Source organism: Sphaeramia orbicularis, chromosome 1, assembly GCF_902148855.1.
Source record: "Sphaeramia orbicularis chromosome 1, fSphaOr1.1, whole genome shotgun sequence".
Taxonomy (NCBI): Eukaryota; Metazoa; Chordata; class Actinopteri; order Kurtiformes; family Apogonidae; genus Sphaeramia; species Sphaeramia orbicularis.
In genome coordinates this window covers 47,416,309-47,439,070 of record NC_043957.1, presented here as the reverse complement: position 1 = coordinate 47,439,070, position 22,762 = coordinate 47,416,309, and the positions used below count along the sequence as shown (strand labels likewise).

The following is a 22,762-nucleotide window of genomic DNA, read 5'->3' as shown; positions in this document are numbered from 1 at the left end:
CAAGATCAATCGGTAATAAATTTTTCAAGGCTATTCAAATGTCTTGTTTGCCCATTTCATTAATTTTAATATTGGACCATTTGCTTAATTTATACAGGGGTGAGCAATGAGTTCTGCATTTAGATGAACACTAGACAATGTTCTCAAGCTAGCTCTTAAGTTGAACAAGAATCAGCACCTCCTGTTACACTAAATTTATTGATGTTGAGATGGGAGGTTATCTTCAGCCCCACACCTCTTTTTAGTTCTCAGCTTGTAGCTCCCTGGGTCCTCACCTTAATTCCTTCCCTTGACTCCTCCGCTCACATCTGAAGAGGAGCCGAGGGAACGGGGATTTAATGAAATGAGACATCTCTGCCTCAGAACCATCATTTAAAAAGAGGTCTGTGATTTTGCTACAGTTTACCGATTTATTTCATGATCTTTGATGTAATAACGTGTTGAAGTGGTCAGTATGTGATGGATCTTGTTTTTTGGTTTTTTTTACTTAACACTCACACAAAATCAGTTGAAAATTTGATCATTTTAAACAACTGATATCCAGACGTATGTCATGTCACTTACATACCGAGGGTTCTGATCACCGAAAAGCAGAGTCACACCTGTATATCTTTGGTCTTAACTCCTCTATCCAGCCTCCTCAACCCTATATCCTATGCATTTTAGAGAACTGAGACATTCTCCAAGATGCTGCGCTGAGGTTGAATTATAGGAAACAATCAAGCATCAAGAAGTCGAGGAGGGCAAAAATAAGGAACTGAGAAGATCACACAAATGCATTATTTTTACAGTCAAAGTTACTAAAACTCAAAGACATCATAGAACTACAAACAACACAAATCGTATTCAAAGCCAAAAATAATCTACTACCAGGAAACATACAGAAATTATTCACTGAAAGGGAATGGAGTTATAATTTAAGGGGTAGATTTAATTTCAAAATTCAGAGGGTGCACACTACTAGGAAAAGTTTTAGCATACCTGTGTGTGGTGTTAAAGTCTGGAATAGATTGAGGGAGGAGCACAAGAAATGTTCAAACATAAGACAATTCAAAAACACTTACAGGAACATGTTTTTCACAAGATATAGGGAAGAGGGTTATTAATTGTCACCATATGTTCACTGTTGTTTATGTATATATTTCCCTCCTTGAGTCAGTTATTATTTGTTTATTTATTGCCAGCACAACTAAGAAAGACATTAGTAAAAGATTATATGTGTATTTGTATGTGTGTATATGTATAAACGTATATATGTGTATATGGATGAATGAGTGTGTGTGTTTGTGTGTGAATAGATATATAAATATAGAAGAGTAATGTAAAAGGAAGAGGGACATATATTATTAATAATATTGTAGGGAGAGGGGATGGGATTAAATAAGTTATACTTCTTCCCACCCCTTTTCGAGCATGTAAATGGAATTATTGTGCTTTTCTTCTGACTAAGATTGTTATGATTCTTGATATTTGTATTATTATGTATGTTTTGCAAGTGCATATATGTTAAATTTCATTGCATGTTCAGAATAAATCACTAAATCAAATCCTACGGTGTCACGGCATCATTGCTCTGCATCTCAGGTCATTAGCAGTTCTCTTAAAGTCTGTTATTGTCATTTTTAAGAGTCTGTCAGGACTAAAAGTGTTCATTTACTTCAAAATGCGGACGTTTGAGGAAAGTGTTTCAGTGCTATTGTACAGTCTTGATGTTGGGTTTAAAATGACTTAAAAAGAGGCTTATGCTGTCGGCTCCTGACAGCATGGGTATATCCCCGAAATCTTCCGCTCCCCCAACCATTTGGAAAAAACACACCACCTGGTGTCAAAATATGACATCATGTATACTCAAGGTAGTGGCATGAAGACAGATAATTGTTAGACAATTGATATGAACTCAATTTGAGCTACATCGACCTGATAGTGGCAGAAGAACCAATTTTTCCCCACAAAACTCCACCTAGTGAATGAAAATGACATATGAACTCTGGATGGTAGCAAGAAAATGGACATTCTCAATCAGCCTAGTATTGTTTGATTTATGACCAAAAAACTGATTTTCATCTAAAGCGCCCCCATTTGGATGACAAGCTGAAATTGATAAGGTTCTTCTACTAGGGGTCTCCTATGTTGGTTATCAAGGAATAAGAAATCCAACCAAATCTGTCCTAGTTATCGTATTCATGCGAAGGATATCTGGCGGCAGATCCAGCAGCGCCGTTCGGGGTAAAACCATCAACACATATCAACACATTATAAACATCAGTCAGACTGTTTTTCTTCAATACATTACTCTTTGGTTTTTTTTATCATCTTCACCATTCACTCTATCATACTGTGTGTTATTTAAAAGTGTGTTGGATTGGTGAACTTACAATGCCTCAAGTGAATTTACTGCAATGATGGGCTAGTTTCTGCTGCAGTTTTGTAATTTTCACATTTTGAGTTCTTATTATCCCTCAGTCAGTAACTCCAGATGAGAAGGCTAACATTAACCACCGACTACTATTGGAGCCAAGTTCTGCTAACACTAATTGTAAAGCATCATCATCATCATAATAAGCCCATCTCCAACACACAATAAATAAAAATGTACAGCACCACTGACAAATTAGGTTTAAAAAACTTAAAAAGACATTATGACGCATGATAGAATTAAGCATAAAAACCTCATTTGTTTAATGTATGCTGGGAATTTGATTACGGCTTTTAGTCAGGCAGGTCTTACAAGTCGAGCTTGTAATTTCCTGATGTCTATCCAAACAGTTTGGCTTGAGACAGAGTAATAATTTGCTTTTTATGTATTTCTCTACAGTCAGGATGGCTGGTACAGGATGAAATGCAGAGGGAGGACTCATATTGGTTGAAATTCTTATAACAACTCTCGCAGGTTTCAAAGGTTTCAACCCCAATTCCCACATTTATTTCAGGCTTGAATCACTAAAACCTTCTCTTGTCTAGGGGTTCCCAAACTTTTAAATTCGTGACCCCCACTATCCTTGAAGTGACTGAAACATAAAAAAAAAAAAAAAAAACGTGCGCACAGGGCTCACACACTAAAGGCAAACAGGCATATTAACAAACACAAAAGAACAGAACAGCCTGACAACCATCGTACAATTTTATATCTAACAATTTACTATAAGATAAAAGCAGAATATGTCAAAGTAATCTCCATGTAACATATGACTGAACGGTGTTGCTGTCATATGCAAACTTAATTTTAACACAACACTGAAAAGTAAAAAAAAATTAAAAAAAAAAAACATCCGCACTGGACTCATGCCATGATACTGTGGCAAATTTGTCACATTGCATTGTGGGTACTGGACATTTTACTCATTGTGTTCTGTTTTATGTGCAGGGGTTCGAGGCAGGTTTTGTGTTAATATTTATTTAGGTTCAGGTGTCTGTTTTACAATGTTTATTGGCCTTTTTATGTTTATTACCTCCACCAAGTGTAACAGTGGAGGTTATGTTTTCATCGGGGTCTGTCTGTCTGTCTGTCTGTTTGTCTTTTAGCAAGATAACTCAAAATACACGGATTTGGATGAAATGTTCAGGAAATGTTGAAACTGGCACAAGGAACAAATGATTACATTTTGGTGGTGATCGGGGGGTGCCTCATCTGTCTTGGCGGAGGTCTGCGCTCTCCAAGTGCTTTTCTAGTTTTTATTCATGTGACACCATTAGTCAAACCTGTAAGACGAACAATGCCCTACCCGTTTGTCAACATCAAGTCATTATTCATGTGCTTAAGATCTAAGATTTGCATTTACAAAGTAAAAGCAGTTCCTGTGGTCCTTACAACATAAAGATCAAACTTACCTTCAACTAGAAAGTGCCATAGTACTAATGTTAATTTGTTGTGATCACCTAAGGGGTCACATAAGGACAATTCTGAAAATCATCTAGCGGGGGGGGGGGGCTGCTCTAGTCTACAGTCCAGGACAATACCTACTGAAAGGAACACAAAGAGAGTCCATAACTAAGGAATTTGTGCTCTGTTTCAAGAAATACAATACAGAGGAATTTACAGGAACACAATTCCCTTCTCCAGGAAAAGAACTTCCTCCCACAAAAACCATCCACTCATGCCAACTTGGACGTGGCATAAGACGATTCAACAGACTTCAGATGGTACAGAATTCTGCCGCTAGACTTTTGACAGGTACACCCAGAACAGCTCACATTACCCCCATTTTGTCGGCTCTTCATTGGCTTCCAGTCAAATTTCATATGTATTTGAAAATTTTAGTCCCGACCAAGGTTATAATAGTTCTGGATTTTTCATTATTGTTTAGTTTTATTTAGTTTTGACTTTTTTTCTCTAATTCAGTTAGTTTTAATTCATTTTTAGAGCAGGTTTGCTTGTTTTTATTAGTTTTAATTTTTTTTTCTAAATGCTTTGTTTTAGTTTAGTTTTAGTATTAATTTTAGTTTTGTCGTATCCTTTATCTTCTATGTCATCATATTCAAATCAATCCCAGACAGGACTCTGCTGATTTCTCCCAACTTTAGTCTCCATGTTTCCAGGTAGAGTGAGGACCAGAAGACGACTCTAGACCACAAGTGACAAGTGACGGACTGTGAAGTTCCCTATGGTGCCGCTAGCTAAAATTGCTAGAGTGAAATAAATCACTTTCGTATCAATCCGACGTTGACAAAGACAAAAACAAAGGGAATTTTATCCAGAATTTTTATTAGTTTTAGGGGCCGTTTACACGGCGTAGGATTCAGTCGACTCCGGGAAGATTTCATCGCGGATTAGCCTTCTGTTAACATGGAAACGGTGCCTAGAGTGCCTGAATCCGGAAACTTTTGATACCAGGGTCCAGGGTGGAATGTTATCGATACGCTCTGCATTTCAGCTCCGTGTTAACGCAAATCGGAGCGTTCCGGGGTAAAATATGACATCACCGCATGCCCGCGCAGCCAAGAACCGCCAGTTAACCCACTCCAGGCCAGTTGGTGGCGGTAATGCGCCTCCAAGCTGGTTTGCCAGCCTCTATGACACAATAAAGCTGCAGGAAAAGAAGGAACAACCACACCAACAATGGCCGGTTTCAGAACAACATACGTGCTGCTAACTGTGCTCAGTTTGCTGTCGCTTCTCCACCAAAAGTTAGACTTACTGCGTCTACACTCTTACCAGTGGAAACGCATTTCTTATATCCGCTTCTTCTTCTTCTTCTTCTTCTCATTTAAAGGCTGTCTAAACCGGAAATCATTTGTGCGCAGGCGTGTGTTTTACCGCCACTGTTTCACTACAGCTCTACATCGCCAGCTACTGGTCTGGCATGGCCACTACAGCATATTCAGCCGTCCTCGCGGACTCATGTTAACGCAGATCGTTATCATAGCGGCTTCGTCTTAACGCGGAATGATTTTATAACGCAAAGGAGAAATCTTTGCGGAATTAGATCCTGGTGTTGCCGTGTAAACGTAACCTTAGTTAGTTTTGTAAGCACACATTACAGTTTCAGTTAGTTATCATTTTTTTCTTTTAATTATAGTTTTTATTTATTTCAGTTAACGAAAAAAAATTTTCAATTCTAGTTTTCATCATTTCGTTAGTTTTCGTTAACGATAATAACCTTGGTTCTGACTTTCCAGGCGTTGCATGATCAAGCCCCCCAGTATACTGCTCACTTGTTTGTGCCCCTACTCCTCAGGGAACACCCTTAGGTCTTCAGGCCATAGCTTCCTGAAGGTCCCAGAGACTCACTTTAAAACCCGGGGAGGCCTGTCTTTTCAGGCTGTAGCCCCCAGACTCTGGAATGACCTGCCCCTGTCCCTCTGTGTGGTCGACTCCATGGACTCTTTTAAAAAGTAGCTCAAGATGTTTTTAATTAGGAAAGCTTTTGGTTGATGGATTTATCCTTTTTATCTATTTTATGAAATTATTCTTATGTTTAATTGCAGCCATTTTATGTACAGCACTTTGTGATTTTTATCTGTGAAAAGCGCTTTATAAATAAACTTTACTTACTTAGTATATCCATGCGCAAACACAAATGGAAATATTCAGCAAGACCACATCAATCTCACTTGTGATGATTTGATTTTTATTATCTAATCAATAGTTCAATAGTTTTTTTCTAGGTGAGAGGTGCTTACGCTGCTTTATTATTGTATTTTCAAGTTTGTAGCTTGAATGGGAAGTCTCCTTGATGATATTTCATTCCAAGACTTTGAATTCAGACTTGCGCTTAATAAGATTTCTACTCATTACAGTTTTGGCCTCACTGTGAACAGGACCTCAAAATGCAATTTAGCTGGTGCATAAATATAACATGTTCTCGTTGAAGGGAAGTAACACTGCTGAATGCTTTCTGCTTATTTTTCCATTATGGGCGTGCAGCCTTTCATAGGCACAAGAGAGGTTTATCTGATAATTAAAAATCTAAACAAAGCAGTGTGCGCACAGTCTGAACTGCTGACAATACACACGTTAAACCCCGTCCACCTGCGCTCTCACTATTCCTTTAGATGTCTATGAATGGTAGTTTAAGCTTGTTGGTATTTTTTCCAGTTTACTTTACACCAGACAACAGCAGGTTAAATGTAATTCTAGGGTGTACACTAAAATAAACTCAGACACTGCATGGCTCTCACTGAAGACCACATATGGGTCATATTAACATTCCTCTTCCTGTGGTTCATTCCAAAAATAAGATAAGAGCTACCAATTAACAGAGAAAATAAAATGGAACAGAATAAAAATTTTAAAAATGTATTGATCGACTAGTTGGTGTAACCATATCAGCCAGTCTTAGATTAGTTTTTGAGCAGTTTCAAGTTTACAACCAAAAGCCACACAGGGGATTTGCAGAAAATCAACAGTTCATTGATGTGGAAGTTCTTTTGGTGAGAAAAGAAGACACAAAGCAGAAAAAAAATATAAAGAGGTGACATAAGGAGATAAGGCTTGCGGAATCAGTGACATCTTTTAAATCACGTCTGAAAATGCATTTTTATAGACTTGACTTTATGTGATGTTGTCCCTTTTTAATTTCATCGTTTGGTTATTAATTTATATTCTCATATGTGATGTTGTTTTATTTCACTCTTTCATTTTTGCATTGATTTGACAGCATCATGTTACATTATCCCTGCCCTCTTTACTCCGATTCACTCAATTTATTCGAAGTGTTATGTTTTCACGCTTGCTGTACATATCTATTTTATTGTGTTGTTTTCTGTTTTAGTGTCTTTATTTGCATCTTGTATCTTGCTGTTGTGCCCTTCTGCTTTGTCTGTCAAAGCACTTTGTAAACTTAGTTTTTAAAGGTGCTCTATAAATAAAGTTATTATTATTATTATTATTATTATTATTATTATTATTATTGTAAACATCACAGTAGTGAGTGTCAGGCTACTGGACTTATTCAAGAGTAATGACTTGTTTGCTGCTGCCACAATGATGGTGTAGCCGTAACTTATTAGATAAACTGGGTTACACTGTACTGCACTTCATTTTCATTTGTATGAAAGTAGCACTGCAAAGAATGTGGAGATTAAAGATTAAGATTTGTTGAAATAGGCAAAGGTCCTAGAATGTAGTGCAGTTTTGGAGGAAATGTATGTTATTTTAATGAGGTTACAGTGGACAGAATGATAACTGGAATGTGTCAAAGTCTGAGTAAGCCAAGATATTCAAACGGTTCATATGAGATAAAATCGTTAAAATACAAAACAAATAATTAGTGCAGTGTCGCACATGCACATGGTTCTGTTAGTACACTGCTTGGCCAAAAAATAAGTAAATAAATAAATAAAATAAACAAGCACACAATATAAATTTAGCTTAGCTTTGATTACAGGACTCATTTATCACAGCATCATTTACACAATACAATGTCATGATAAATATCACGAGTTATTCCATCCATAGTTACATTAATTATTCAACAAGATCTTGTCAGACCACAGCATAAAGTCTTCTCCATCACATCCCAAAGATTCGCAATGGGGTTCAGGTCTGGACTCCTGAACTAGTCTTTCACAATCTGAGCACAAGAAATCCGAACATCTTGGAATATGTCTGTGCCGTAAGGAAAGAAAAAAAAAAATCCACTGATGTTCAGACCTGATCATTCGGTATATTCAGGTTCAACTGACCTAATGTCATAGACACATAGTGTTGCTGAACCCAGACCTGATCAACTGAACCAAACACAGATCATTACAGCGCTCCATCACTCTGCAACAGGACCAATCTGGACTCATTAGACCACATGACCTGTATCCATTAAAACACAGTCCAACCTTTATGCTCTCTATTAAACTGATGGTTGTTTAAAAAATGAGAATCTTATCTGTTTGCTTAGATAAATCCAAGTATTTTTGGCTATGCACTATATATATGATCACTTCCTATACCGCTTCTGCAGATTTCTTGCTACTAATGAAGGACCTCTTTTGAGAAACATGCTTGGATGACTTCCATCTTCCAGCATGATGCCAGTCCAGCCGATGAAAGCTGCAAGACAGCACATGGAGCAGCTGTCAGAGAGAAATGTCAGCCCCTACAGTCACAAAGTGACAGATGTCTCAGGCCTTTTGGGATCTACCATTTCTGTTGAATAGAGGAAATCTGCCTCCATTTCAGTTAAAACATTTTCTTTGACAACACTTAAAGAAACCAAAAGGTAAATGTGAAAGAAAACTCTTCTTTCATTCCTGTATGATGAGAAAATGCAGCTTGGGATTGTTTTATTTATTTTGTTGTGGGTCAATGAGTTGATCCCCATCACCCACTTATATACTGAGTGCAAGGTCACAGTTAGGGATGCAAATTATTGATTAATCCATTAATCATTAGTTGGTTGACCTTATCAATCAATTAACAATTAATTGATAAGCGGCAATTTTCTTGAGAACCTGAATTTGTCTTTCGATAAGGTTGAAGAATAAAAGCTAAATATTGTTTATATACGTCATGAAAAAAGCATGTCATATTCCTCAATGACTGATTTCTTGTATTGGAAACAGTACAGGCAATGACATTTATGGAGGAGAACTAAAGAAATTCTGCAGAGAAATAAAATAAAATAAAGGGATCTGAAGAGGAGCAGTTTAGAAGAAATGGGTATTTCTGACTTTGCATCACTGGCATGATGGAGCGAGATTTCAGCGGAGATGCTGTCTGTCCCATCCCCCCCGTGGTCACGACCATGGGACATAATGCGAGACATACGTGTGGCCAGAATCAGGAGCCTGGAGGATGTTTTCAGCTTCTGTCTCACTGACCAGATAGTCCAGATGATTGCAGACTACACCAACCTCCAGAGAAAATGCTCTGATCCGATACCGACTCTGCATTTGTGCATGTATTTAGGCGGGGGTGCACCGCTCCCACAAACAGACGGGCCGGTGTGTGGTTTGCTCCACCATGTCCCTAAAGCCATTCTAACACATCAACGCCATGATCCAGTTTGATGACCGGCTATCCCAGCGATGAAGCCTAGTTTGGGCAGTGGCGCCCCCTACTGTCAACACCACAAATCCCCCCTTGGAAAAGGGCAATTAACCGACAATTAATAATTTAACTGAGCAAATTCTTATCGACAATTAATTGATAGTCGATTAATTGTTTACATCCCTAGTTACAGTATATCCAGGAGGAATATGTTCAACCTACCATACATACTATAAGCAGAAGGAACTCCCTGTCAGAGGTGGAAAAATGCAAGAGTCAAGGCTGTCTTCTTCACATGCTGAGTCTTGTTAGTCTGGTAGTAACTGATTACCCTGACACACAGGAAGTAGTCTGTTGGAGTCAACCTACCAGTGGGCGCCTTTTTCATTCTGCATTCTAATCCCCCTCTGTTATCTGCGCATTACAGTTTCCCCAACAACCTCCAAACTGACAAATACTGAAAGTGGCGTGTTTTGATGATTTAGATCAGGGGTGTCAAACTCATTTTAGTTCAGGGGCCACATTCACCCTAATAAGATCTCAAGTGGGCCGGACCTGTGAAATAATACCAGTGAAAAAAGTAAAATGACATTATGATAATGTTTATATCTACATTGTTTCCTTAAAAAACTGAATAACGTGAACAACTTGAAATGTCTTAAGAAAAACAAGTGCAGTTTTAACAATATTCTGCCTCAATTTATCATTTACACATGTGCATTACAACTTACATTACAATTACAAATACACAAAACATTTAGTAACAAGTATAATATTGATATCATTGTATTTACTTTTGTCAAGACATTTCCGTTTGTTCATTTTTCTTCAGGTTATTCACATGTTTTGTAAAAGAATAGTTTGTTAATGTAAACATTTTCATGTAATTTTACTTTTTTTTTTTACACTAAAACAAAGGTAAAATCTGCAGTTGTCATTATTTATAGGTTATTAGGAAAGTGTTTTACTGGTCTGACCCAACTGAGATCTAATAGGTTTGTATGTGTATGTATGGAACCTGAATTAAAATGATTTTTACACTACTGATTGTTAATATCTTCAGTGTAATTTTTGCATTTCACAAATTCATCCTATGGGCCAGATTGGACCCTTTGACCCCTGGCCTGCATGTTTGACACCTGTGATTTACATTATTCAATAAAGAACATCTGCCCATTTCTTTGTAGCATTTTTTTGGTAGGGATTTATCTGTGTGTAAAGCCAAGGCTCACTACTTCATGTGCAAATTTTCTGCCAAAACAAATCTCCCCCTTGACACTTTTTGCAAAGGCTTGTCTTGGCTTAGTGCAGCTCAGGCAATTGTTACCGGTTTAGTTTTTTGCCCTGTTGCAGAATGATAATGGGTTCAGTCATACCTTTATACTGATCTATAGTGAAGTGTGATAGGTCTGGCTGGGGAAGACAAGTCGTAACCAAGCCATCCGAGAATGACAGCACAGAGGTATGCAACACACCCACACAGAGTACAGAACTTTTTATGTGGTGACATAGCACGCAAAAATTTGTAAAGAGAATTTTCTGTCAATCACAGCTACATTTTTAACATACTGTATTTCTTATGGACAATATGTTCAGTATGGAAGTGAAATATTTATACATTTTATGAGGAAAACATCGGCAAAATAACCTGCCTTGTTCATTTATTTGTTACTGAATACTCACATGAAACCAGTATTGATTTTCAACCTTTGAGTCTGAAAAAGCCAATAAATGTTAAAGTCAAAAGTCAAGCGCTGAATGTAAACAGTACCAACACTTAATGGTATAAAAGCCAAACTCCCTGTAGCTTCTCTGCTGAAAGTGTTTACCACAGTACTCTGTTGCTTAAGGCAGAACAAAAGTTACAGCAGATGTTAGAGTGCTCCATCTCCTCCTTAGTGGATAATGTCTCATTTTACATTTTGTAAAAGGAGAAAGACAATTTGCCAATTAACTCGTCTAGCTACAATAAAACACTTGAGGTCTGTGGCATTTATGTCTTCAGCTGCTCACACAGCCAGCACACACTGCATTCAGGTCACTGTTCTGTAGAAGCAATAAACCTGTGCGTTGTAAAGAGGTTGGTAACCTGCGATTTTTCCTCACAAGAGGATCAGATCTGCTAGATATGTCTCAGAGAAATCAATGTTTAATTCAAGGGCCTCAGGAGTGACACTGGTTAATTCTAGTGCTTTGGCGATTCATTAGTAGGGCTGTGAATTGGCAAGAATCTGGTGATATGATACAAATCACAATACTAGGATCACAATACGATATATATCATGATACTGTTAAAAAGGCAATTTTTTGCTGGTTTCTTTTCTTTAAATGATTATTTCCTTGAAGAATTGAATTACACCAGAAATCTGCACAAATACTAAACATTTTTATTTGATCCCAACAGGATCTAATGCTATATCACAAAATTTTACAGACATTACAGTTTCAGATCCTGTTCAAATGTTCATATTCTATTAGTTCAGAACTAACTTCAGAACATTATTTTAGTTCAATCTCAACAAAGGAAATAACGATATTTAATAAAAGAATGTTAAATAATAAGAAATAAAATATAAACAAAAAAGAAAAACAAAAAAATGAACCTCCACAATATCTGCATTTGACTAAATACCTAAAAATATCGATACAGTACTTTTTAATATCGATACAATATTGTGAAATGAAAAATCACAATATATTCCAGAACCGATATTTTCTTACACCCCTACCCTAATCAGAAAAGTGGACCACATTAGTCCAACTCTGAGGTCCTTACACTGGCTGCCTGTCCGTCAGAGGATAGAGTTTGAAGTTCTGTCGCTGGTCTATAAAGCTCTGAATGGTTTAGGACCAAAATATATCAGTGACCTCCTGACCCAGTATGAACCCACCAGACCCCTCAGGTCATCTGGATCCGGTCTGTTGTCAGTTCCCAGAGTCAGAACCAGACATGGAGAAGCTGCGTTCAGCTTCTATGCTCCACATGTCTGGAACAAACTTCCAGAAAACCTCAGATCAGCTGAAACACTCAGTTTATTTAAATCCAGGTTAAAGACTCACCTGTTCTCAGCTGCATTTGAATAGAGTTTTTATTCATCAGTTCAGATCTGTGCTATTCCTTTTAAGCCAAAAGTTTTTATCTGTTTAATCTGCTTGTCTCTTTTATCTGTTTATCTGTTTTACCTATTTTTGTTTGTTTTTCTCATGCCTTCTGCTGTAATGCTTTTGTTTTATGTAAAGCACTTTGAATTGTCTTGTACATGAAATGTGCTACATAAATAAAGCTGCCGTGCCTTGCCTTACTCATTAGCTTCTCTTTTTTCTCAAACACTGTGTTAAAAAAATATTCTTTCACCTTCCATTGGATTCACTCAAGCTTTATTAAAGACACAAAACTTGGTCCATAGGATAAGATAAAACAAAAAGGGAAAAAAAAGAAATAGCATAAATCCATATGTCACTTATACATAAAGACTTCATCACCAGTGAGACCACATTTTAGATATAAACCTTAAGCGGGGTACACATACAATGATTTTTTTCATCATTACAGACCCCACACATGGAGATAAAAAAAATCAGGCATTAAATAGTTTTGATCGTACTGTGTGTGGTGTGCTCCGATAATCTCAACACAACACACATAATGATTCTGTCCCACCACTAATCTAGAATCTAATCCTCCAAGCCAGAAATCTTACATGATCAAACGTGATCTAACAAAAACAAAGAAGAAACATAGCAACAACCGGAAAACACAACACACGTCATTTTGGTTGTGTTACAACTTGGCAGAGATGTTGAATAGATGTTCTCGGTCTTCCCACAGCTCCACGAGCTGGTCCTCCATTTCTGAGGTCCACCGAACCTGTTTCAGGTCGGCCGTGCTAGTTTTTATTTACCCTGCTTCCTTGTTCCTCAGTCAGCTCACTTCTTGATTGGCTACATTCCGTTCCACGTCACAAATCATGGAGTCATGACTCAGGAGTCGTCGGCTTTCCCCACACACTTGAAGATTTTTGGTCATAAATACTGAACAAGTTAAATATTCCGATTAAGGCTAATGATGTACATTTTGTCTTCTGTTAATGTGATTACACTTTTCTTTTTTTCTTTAGTTCAGACAAGGTATAGTGTCAAGCAGGTAACATCTAAAAACTATACCTTGTCTGAACAAAAGAAAAAAGAAAAGTATAGCCTAGGTCTGCACGATTAATCGATTTTAAATCGAAATCGGATTTTTTAATAAGGACAATTTTTAAAAACCAGAAATCGTCAAATCGATTTCATCTTACTTGCTAAATTTTTCATTCACAAATGTACGTTCTGGAACACAAAACCAAATATTATTTATTTTTTAAAAGATGCAGAACTTTATTTAAAGCTGTTAGATAAATCTGGAAACAAAAAGGCTATAAAAACCATCAGTATTTGCTCTGATGATATTTTATTGTAGTGTATTCCCCCAGGCAAACTTACGTTATTTTCTTTTTGTATACATTGTTTGTATATTGTACTTCATTCAATATAGATTTAATGAAGAAAAAAAAAAAAAACTTCTGTGGGTTCATCACATGATACCATCACAGATTTGAGGTCAGAGCAGTGGCTTGCATTGTGGGCTGCTCACAAAAACAACATGCTGACTTCTGTTGTCTTTTGTAGTTTTACCGAAAATCGAGTTTTTAGGGGAAAAAAAAAAAAAAAAAAAAAATCGGGATTTTATTTTTTGCCAAAATTGTGCAGCCCTAGTATAGCCTAATATTTATGATTGATGGCCCTGACTCGTTTTGGAGCCGATGATTGGGACAAATTCACTCTTAACAAACCTTACACCACAGGATAATCTTATTGGATAATCTTATAAGACATAAAATCATCTGGCGTTTGTCGTCCTTGGTCGGGAAGGGGGAAAATCGGGACAAAAACAGCGTGGTTATCTTTACGTGTGTACCCTGCTTTACAGAACTAATCTTGGGACAGACCAGGACTTGTACAATTGAGTTTGATAGTTTTGTAACTCTGCATATGAATGAATAAATAAAATGCCTTATAGCAGCCGCGCAACATCAAACACCACATTCCACAAACATCTGACTGGCACTATAATGTCTTGGGCCCCTCAGCAGTATCCTCATCGAGTCATTACAAGCGACCATCAGTTTGTGCATGGATCTCTTTTTGTAGCTGCGTCACAAGTGTGCAGTACACACAGGAGAGCAGAAGGTTCTGAAAAGTGCAGTTTTTACATAAACAGACACATATGGAACCTACAGGTGAGCATGTTTGTCTGACCAGTGCCCATATAGTTTACACTGCTGCCGGTAAATGTCTCTGTCATCAGTGAGGTCACTTCTAATATAATGTCCAAGATATGCGATTTCATCTGTGACATCGATAACATTTCCACACAAGTAAAAACCCAAAAATTACAGTTTTAGATCATCTTTTATTTTAATAATCATGATGTAACTCTTAACAGTATTGTATTTGATTTCATATTCACTTCCATACTGAGAGCAGACATTTAACCCTTAGGGGTCTGAGCCTATTTTGGGTGTTTTTGAGTACTTTTGAGTTTGCCTTTATATACTATATAAAGAAATGTTTACTATACCCATGTTTGATATCTTTTTTTTTTTCCAGCACAACTTCATCTATCTCATCTACCTATTATTTTTTCACTTGAATCTAACATATCAACACAAAAGGCCAAAAAACGCACAAAAAATATAAAATCCGATTTGAAAAATGTATATAATTTATTGAATAAATAACACAAAGATACTTAACGAACCTGTTTAAAGACTTTAAAAGTGAATATTGGTTCCAAATATTAGCTATATAAAATTTAAATTGTAATAAATTAACCCTTTCATGCACGAATTATGAAAACCCTAATCAAGATTTTTTTTTTTTTTTTTTTACTGAGTGTTTTTATTCCTCTTTAGGCATGAAAAAAAAAAGTGATTGAATTTTTTTATTAATTTATTTTTCATGGAGTTACAAAAATGTCCACTCAGCTGGACACCATGCATTTAATTTTAGAAGCAAAGAAACATGAATTTATTGATATACTGTGTGAGAACTATGAAATAAAAACATTTTAGTGCTGCTAATCTGATGTTTTCTCACATTTTAACACACTCTAATACTAGTTATGACTCACTTCATGGAGATGATATGCAAAAAAAAAACCAAAAACTTAAAAAAAAAAAAAAAAAAACCTGTTAATTACAGTCTAATCACAATTACCAGTTTTCTTTTTTTTTTTTACACTCATACATGTTAGTGCACATTTATCTAGCACAGTAAAGTTACAGCAATGGTATGAATTACAGTGTATTGGATGATGCATAAGCGTGCACTGCGTTGGCTGATATGGAACTAAAACAACAAAATCCATGAAAATACGAGAGAACAGCTGTAAAATAGCCATCCACTGTAGTGACCACTGTGCATGAAAGTGTTAAAACTACAGGGTGGGGAAGCAAAATTTACAATATTTTGAGGCAGGGATTGAAAGACAGTGTATGACCAATTAGTTTATTGAAAGTCATGAGAATTTATTTGCCACAAGAAAATTTACATCATAGAAAATGTTTTTATTCTATGTGTCCTCCTTCTTTCTTAATAACTGCCTTCACACGCTTCCTGAAACTTGCGCAAGTGTTCCTCAAATATTCAGGTGACAACTTCTCCCATTCTTCTTTAATAGTATCTTCCAGACTTTCTCGTAATAGTTTTGCTCATAGTCATTCTCTTCTTTCCATTATAAACAGTCTTTATGGACACTCCAACTATTTTTGAAATCTCCTTTGGTGTGACGAGTGCATTCAGCAAATCACACACTCTTTGATGTTTGCTTTCCTGATTACTCATATGGGCAAAAGTTTCTGAAAAGGTATGGATAATAGTGTTAGGTATGATTATGACATCAATATATGTTTGGTTTCAAAACAACTGACGTAGTGCCTGCTGAGAAAAAACAACTAAATGTCCATTGTAAATTTTGCTTCCCCACCCTGTATACTCAAATATTTGACATAAAAGCATATCTTTACATTGGCGTTTTCTCGCGTTTTCACTCTTCCGGTTTCTACATCCAGTTCAGGTGGGGGTCATCCTCACCCTTACCTATAATGCTAATGCAGTCTGTGGATTAGAATCTGCAAATTGGGCCAATTTTTTCCGTTTTGAAACAGGACAAAAAATGACAAAGATATGCTAAGAAATATAACGCCCGCCCACCTCATTTCTATACTTTTATTCACGTTTGTTTGCTCTGGGTTCAAAACGTCATATCTCTGGTTGTATTTGCTCAGTCAACATCAAATAAAAAGTGGGAGAGTGTTTCAAGTCCGTACTTTTGAATGCAACTATCCCCAGTGGTGTATGTGACCCACTTCTGACGCTATGACGTGTTGATAATGTCATGTGATTTAGTCACAGGGCAGTGACCTCAGACCCTTAAGGGTTAAAAGATGCTGCAGGCCTGCACTGTATGAACACAACAAGCTTTGAAACAGTTTTTCACTTTCATTCCTGTTTTTAAGAAATCAAACACCGCTAAATAACCTAAAACATCTAAAATATAAGCTGCAAGGATAAAATGTGGCTTCAAAATGTGATCCACACATCAGGATCTGCATCATTCTGGTACAGCAGACCACAGAGAGATCAAAGTTCTACAGTAATTTTTGAAGTCACGACTGCAGCAATTCTTTACTGTACATCTGGGACGCAGACACTATTTATTCACCGAAGTGAAGTTAGGTACTGCTCCTGGCTACTCTGAGGGATGCAAAGAGTGCAGCAGCATGGCTTAAAACTGCAGATTAAACATCAGTGTGTTCTGTTTGTCTTAGTGGGATGGAGCTCTGCTGATGACTGGGCAGCTCCAGCAAGAAACTGAAAAGAGGAAATCTGCAGCTCCTATTTTATATACAGAACATATCTTAGTCATCCTAGCGTGCAGCAGTGAGTCATGACTGCTTGCATCTCTGGCAGAAGCAATGTTTTTACCCTTCCACAACGCAAGGAATATCCACTCAGTGTGGAGATGATGAATTTAGCAATAATACCCCCCCCCCCCACGCTCTTATGGAAAATTGATGCTTGCTCCACATCTGAACCCATCCACCTCCTCCTACACATGAGGAAATGGATAATAAATTAACAGTTTAAGCTGGACATTAAGAGCTCATTAATAAAAATGTGACAAAGGCAGTGTGCCGCAAAAACCTCACCTTAATACTCAGAGGGAATGCATGGCTTTCATAGAGTCTAATTAATTATAGATATCATTTAATTATATATGCACTCTATGAGACATATATAGTTGCAGAAAAAATTATTAGACCATCCTTGTTTTCTTCTGTTTCTTGTTCATTTTAATGCCTGCTACAACTAAAGGTACATTTCTTTGGACAAATATAACGATAACAACAAAAATAGCTCATAAGAGTTTAATTTCAGAGCTGATATCTAGCCATTTTCCATGTTTTCTTGATAATAACTAAAATCGCTTCAGTTCTTACAGCAATATCTATGGCATTGTACTGACAAAAACAGTGCTTTTAGACATTCCATGTTTTCTTTTCTGTCTGTTTTAGTCACATGATACACACAGGAGTTAGTACTTGATTGCATAACCATTGTTTTTGATGACTTTTGATGGTCTAATCATTTTTTCCGCATCTGTATGCATACTGCTATGTGGAAGTACATTTATAGAGAAGGACAGTGGTTTCCAACCGTTTTTTGCTCGTGACCCCATTTTAACATCACAAATTTCTGGCGACCCCAGATGTTCAAAACATTTTTTTGCTAAAATTAATTTGCTTTTGATCATGTAATAGTTTGCTCTACTATGTTGCAAATAAACGTTAATTTTAGATGACATTTAGTCCATATAATGTATTTTATTATGGACAGAGGCAGAAAAGCCAGGTGTAGATTACTGCACAAAGGGAGAATTTTATTTTTCTTGGTCAGGATATGTACAGTCAGTCCAGCTTGGATTTACAAGGCTGACAATTAATACTGAACAAACAAGAACTCAAACTATGAATTATCAAAGAGCTGCAGCATCTGAAACTGACCACAATGAACATTTGACAGATAAACAGTACCACAGTGCTTCAGGTTCAGCTTCACATTTTGTCATGTCTTATTGAGATTGTCTCTCTCAACTCACCATATATTTTTTTATTAGTAAGGTTTCTTTATTTTATTTATTTATTTATTTTTTAAATAATCAATTACTAGAAATTCCAGGCGACCCCAAGGTTGAAAAACACCGCACTAGGACCTTACGCTGTACAAGGACATACCGTATATCCTCATTGAGAACATGATCTATAAAACTGGTAACATTTCCAGGGTTTGCTAAAGGTCTACTTAAAGTTAAGAGCCTACTCATTTGCTGTCTATAAATGGTTGCCTGGACATGATCCTCTGAGGAGTAAATTGAATGAGCAGAGCTTTGACATGAGATAATGTACAGTAATAAGTCACCCAGTCTCCCCGAGTTGCTGACTGGTTTGATTAGTCATATAGAGCTGTTTTTATTGCACTTCCCTGCACAGAGATAAACCCAAACCTCAGCAGAGTAAGGTAATGCAATTGAATAATTTATCTGCTGTTGTAGTCCTAAATCAAAAAAGAAAAAAATGACAGGGCAGACCCAGATAGCAAATATTTTGGCAGTATTATGGCATACATTTGGCATTTTTAGCTTTCTTTTGGCATTATGAAAACCTTTAGGATTAACTGTGGTATGATGAAGGTTATCTATAATAGATATGGAGGCACCAGCAATATATGGCTGAGTTATGGCATATGTCTGGTTAACCAAAAGACTGGGGATCAAGTATAGGGATGGTATGGCATGTTTATGGCAAACCAGAAGATTAACTAAATAACTAAAGAGCGGCAACATCTTATTCCATACACTCTCAAAAACAGAGGTACCAGCTTGTACTTAAAAGGGTACAAATGCTTGTCGCTGGGGTGTACTTTTTTGAGAGACATTTCTGTACCCTTTCGAAATGGTTCATTTTTGTACCTTAAGTACTTTACATAGAAAGAAAACTCTCTTATAGTTGATAATGCCATGATGATTAAAGTTTGAACCTGTGGCCTAATTGAGAAAAAAAAAACAAAAAAACGGCATAGGCAAGCTATGACATCAAGACATGGAGGTGTGAATGAAAACTGGATAAAACAGAGATTATGGCAATAATCAGAGGTTCTAATAAGATAAATAAATTATTAGGTTATTATCATTGAGCTAATTGGGCCATTAAATTAAAACACAAATGATTATTAAATATAATATAAAGTAATTACAGTATGATATATAATAAATAATGCGCTAAGCCTAATGTTTTAACTACAATTAGGCCTACTGTTAAGTTATCTTAGCCTATTCTCATGGTCTACACACATTTTTTAATGCTGCAGGGTACCTTATAGTACAAATTTGTACTTTACAGAACTTTGGACCCTTTTTCATAGTCTAAAGGTGCAATTCTGGCCTCCTAAAGACCAATATTGTACTTTTGAGAAAACATCCTTAAAAAATGTACTTATAGGTACATGAATGTTCTGATCTCGTACCTCTATTTTTGAGAGTGTATATGGATGTGTTTTGGTTGTGTTTTGGCATATTTCTGTAAAGCCAAAACACAGAAACAGAAAACCCCACTTCATTTTAAAAGCATGATCAACACAAATTTTGGGTGAATTTTGGCCTTCTTTTGGCCTCTCTTTGAGTCAGTTTTGGCTACTTTTTGACTGGATTATGGGGATTTGGGGCTTTTCTGGGACAATTATGGCTATATTTTGGAAGTCCACAATTAGTTTTGGGTGAATTTTGGCTTCCTTCTGGTTTGATTTTGGCTTGCCTATTTTGGGCCATTTAGGGCGATTCCATGACAAATGCCCACAAGACAAATGCCCACAACCTTAATGAAAAAAGAGACAAATGCCCACAATTTGTAGTGTGGCATTATTCCAATGGGGGAACTATATGAAGCATGCAAATACTGCAGATATTTTAAGTACATATGTACTGCAGATATGTACATATGTAAACAGTATTCATTTGTTAAGCAACAATAGTCCAGATAGTTATGTCATTGTAACATTATTGATACAGGATCTGAATTAAGCCTTTATGATGTGTGAATACATTAAAATAATGCAAAAGGACAGTTTAATTTGGATTTCTTTTTGTGGAGAATATTTTATGAATACTCAGGTGCTACATGTACACACACACACACATATATATATATATATATATATATATATATATATATATATATATATAATTTTTAAACGGATTGTCTTCAATGGCATACTTGACTGCCCGCAGACCGTCCCTTACAGCGTCTTTGATCTGTGTGAGGGTGCTTCATGGTATGTGCTACATTAAGTAAAAATGCAATGGACAGTTCAATTTAACATGTAAATGCAAATACAGATTTTTCTTACATGGGACTTTAACATATTAAGTTTATAACTCATCGAGGTGAATATTTCACATATGACTCCTCAGGTGATGGGACTTGTAGTGTTTGTTTAACCCTTTCATGCACAGTGGTCACTCCGGTGGACAGCTCTTCTACAGCTGTTCTCTTGTATATTCATGGATTTTGTTGTTCTTTTCGTTGTTTTTTTGTTTTGTTTTGTTTTTTTTACACATACCTTTATTAAAGTTTTAAGACACTACATATCTTTTCTGACATGAATTGGTAACATTATGTAGATCTCTCCTGAGCATAAACCCCCAGAATCACAAGCCCTCACCATAGTTTTCACACAATTTATCAGTAAATACATGTTTCTGTGCATCAGAAATTAAGTGTGGTGTCCAGCTGAGTGGATATTTTTGCAACTTCATGAAAAATAGGTTCATAAGAATTTTCTTTATTATTATTATTATTATTGTTGTTATTTTTTGTGTGTATTTTTTATTTTTTATTTTTTTTTAATAATTTTTATTTTTTTATTTATTTATTTATTTTTATTATTGTTTTTTTCTTGTCTGAAGGGGAATAAGAACACTCAGGGGAAAAAAATTTTGATTAAGGTTCTCATAATTCTTGCATGAAAGGGTTAATTTAACATGTAACATTTTTCCTCAGTAGCTATGAATATGTCTACATACGGAGGTGATGGGATATCACAGGTACTGTTTTTTGCATTTCCTTACTAACAATGTATATCATTTTGTTACTAATAAAATATTATGAAATAAAGTTGTGGGCATTTGCCTCTTTTTTCATCAAGGTTGTGGGCATTTATCTTGTGGGCATTTGTCAGGGCCCATAAATGCACCCAGAATTTTGCCAAAATGCCATGCCAGTTTTGGGGCCAGATTTAAGCCATAATGATGTTGCTGTGTGGGGAGCAAGGAGCTGATAGAACACTAGAGGCAGTGAGAGAGTCATGAATGTGTCCAGCATAACAGAGGAATGTCTACTGCGAATAAAAACATACACTTTCCAACTTCTGCCAGTAAGTTTAGGTCTACCTTTGAAATGCGCAAAAGTGAAGCACCTATGCGCGTTTGGAGGAAAAAACCTCCAAAAACCTTTTACGCGTCGACGGGTTTAGGTGGTGTAGCGTTCCTTCAACAAATCCCCAAATGTTTGAGTTACCTGGTGAAGAAGAGGAGTAGTTCTGAAGGCGCAGTGAAGAGGCTGAAGTCCTCCAAAAAGTCTGCTTGGAACTTTGGCGAGCATCCGCGCCGGAGCCATCCTTTAGCCTTTAGCCGCGCACGGACATACCGAGCCCAGAGAAGTGCGCAAAACACAGCCCGGTCCGAACCAGGGCTTCCAGGAAATGTAATCAGAGTAAATACCAACAGATGAGAAGAGTGCTCCGGGACAGACAGACAGATCCACACCGACAGACAGACAGGCAGAGGGCGTCGGCGCTGCGTACCATTTCCTCTGACAACATGCGCGCTCCCAGCAGCAAGACTCCGTTTCCTTTTGTCTCCTTTTTTTTTTTTTTTTTTTTTTTTTCTTTTCCCCCCCTTCCCTCCCTTGTCGTGTTACATGAACCGACCAGCAGGGAACCAACTGACTGAACAGAATGTGCAACCCAGGCCTGAGCCTATGCAAAGAGATCTAGTGCAACTCAGATCACACCCACACCCACTCAGATCAGCTGATAAACAGAGGAAATAAAGTGCAAACATAACCTGCATGCAAGTTTAAGTAAACACACTGAGAAACTTCTGCAGACTTTTAACACATGGCAAATCTGCAGGTGGTTTAACTTTTGAATTAACCTTTATTTAAGCAGGAAAAACCTTATTGA

General features: G+C 36.8%; 1 protein-coding gene across 1 annotated transcript in view; it reads right to left on the bottom strand.

The window, feature by feature from the left end:
- Positions 1 to 22,439, bottom strand: part of LOC115429192 (mitochondrial calcium uniporter dominant negative subunit beta) — a 51,685-nt gene extending 29,246 nt beyond the window's left edge. The window contains exon 1 of the mRNA XM_030148460.1: positions 22,096 to 22,439. Coding sequence (XP_030004320.1) covers positions 22,096 to 22,194 — 99 coding nt within the window. The 5' untranslated portion in view covers positions 22,195 to 22,439. The remainder of the gene's footprint in view (positions 1 to 22,095) is intronic.
- Positions 22,440 to 22,762: the final 323 nt, after the last annotated feature.